We start from the raw sequence: 1,258 nt of genomic DNA, 5'->3' as shown, positions 1-1,258 counted from the left end.
TGTGTGTGTGTGTGTGTGTGTGTATGTCATTGTCTATGAGTTTCTTTCCCCCTCGGGCCACTTCACAACCAGAGTAGCTGTGTATACAACCCTGTAACTTTGCAGTTCAGCAAAAGAGACCAATAGAATAAGTACTAGACTTAAAGTTCGTCAAGGTGGTGTCCCAGCATGAGACAAGTGAAAGATAAAAGATATATGCATTTTTTTTTTTTTATATGTCAGTTTCTCCTGATAATCCATGTGTCAGATTGAAGTACCATTGAATGATGTTGTGTTTCTTGTTGCAGTCTGTGTTGCTATGCATGGATTTGAGGTAACTTAATACATTAACTGAATAATGGTTATTCAGTTAATCCTTCAGACTACCACAGCAGGAATTCATATTCTGTTGTGCTTTATGTTTCCATTTATCGTTCCAGGTTTGATAAAACATGTACCTGTCAAATACAGAATTAGATTTAATTACTTGTACACCTCATCCGATAGCTGTCATTGGACCTAAATTATTAACGGTTATTATTATTCGAACTTTTATTGCAACATATTTCTTCTTTTGATGTTTATGTATGTTTTTTTTTTTCCTTTTCTTTTCTTGTTTTACAGTCTGCCATACTTTGCCACACGGTTACAGACACTGGATCTTTCAAGCAACCCCCAGTTTGAGCAACCTATTTTATTACAGCTTCTACAGAATGCTTCCAGCAATGCTGAATGTGCCCTTGAACAGATTGTTATGATAGACTGTGGAATCTCCAGCCCCCTCACATCAGACTTGCTTGACAGCTTGGGTAACAAGCTTTCAGCAACCATCCCATTGGTAAAATTGCATTTCAGCTGTGTAAAATTAGACACTGTTGACCAAAACAGCTTAAAGCAAGTTTGGTGTGGACATTGGGGGGACCTTGCTGTTTGTAACTTCCACAAAGGTGATATAGTTCAGTTGTCTGTACGAAATAATGTATATTAATTGAAATGTGTGTGTGTGTGTGTGTATGTATATATATTAATTTATGTATATATTAATATTATCTCAGTTGAAAAAAAACTTCGATAATGAAAATATGTTAATAGTTACCAGGATAGCAAAAATTACACGCAAACTGGAATATCATACCCGGTTAATAGGTAGAAATACCAAGTTAAAGTGATGTATTTTGAGTAGATATGAAGAATAATAATAAATGGAGCAAAACGCATATAATTATATGTGTTTTGGTCCATTTATTATTATTCTTTATATATTTATATATATATATAT

At 34.1% G+C, this 1,258-nt stretch overlaps 1 protein-coding gene across 1 annotated transcript in view; it reads left to right on the top strand.

The window, feature by feature from the left end:
• LOC106872471 (uncharacterized) overlaps positions 1 to 1,189 on the top strand; it is a 6,260-nt gene extending 5,071 nt beyond the window's left edge. Inside the window, exon 2 of the mRNA XM_014919482.2 lies at positions 604 to 1,189. Coding sequence (XP_014774968.2) covers positions 604 to 967 — 364 coding nt within the window. The 3' untranslated portion in view covers positions 968 to 1,189. The remainder of the gene's footprint in view (positions 1 to 603) is intronic.
• Positions 1,190 to 1,258: the final 69 nt, after the last annotated feature.

This window comes from Octopus bimaculoides, chromosome 24 (genome assembly GCF_001194135.2).
Source record: "Octopus bimaculoides isolate UCB-OBI-ISO-001 chromosome 24, ASM119413v2, whole genome shotgun sequence".
Lineage (NCBI taxonomy): Eukaryota > Metazoa > Mollusca > Cephalopoda > Octopoda > Octopodidae > Octopus > Octopus bimaculoides.
Note: the sequence above shows the minus strand (reverse complement) of the source record. Positions and strands in the feature narration are given on the sequence as shown.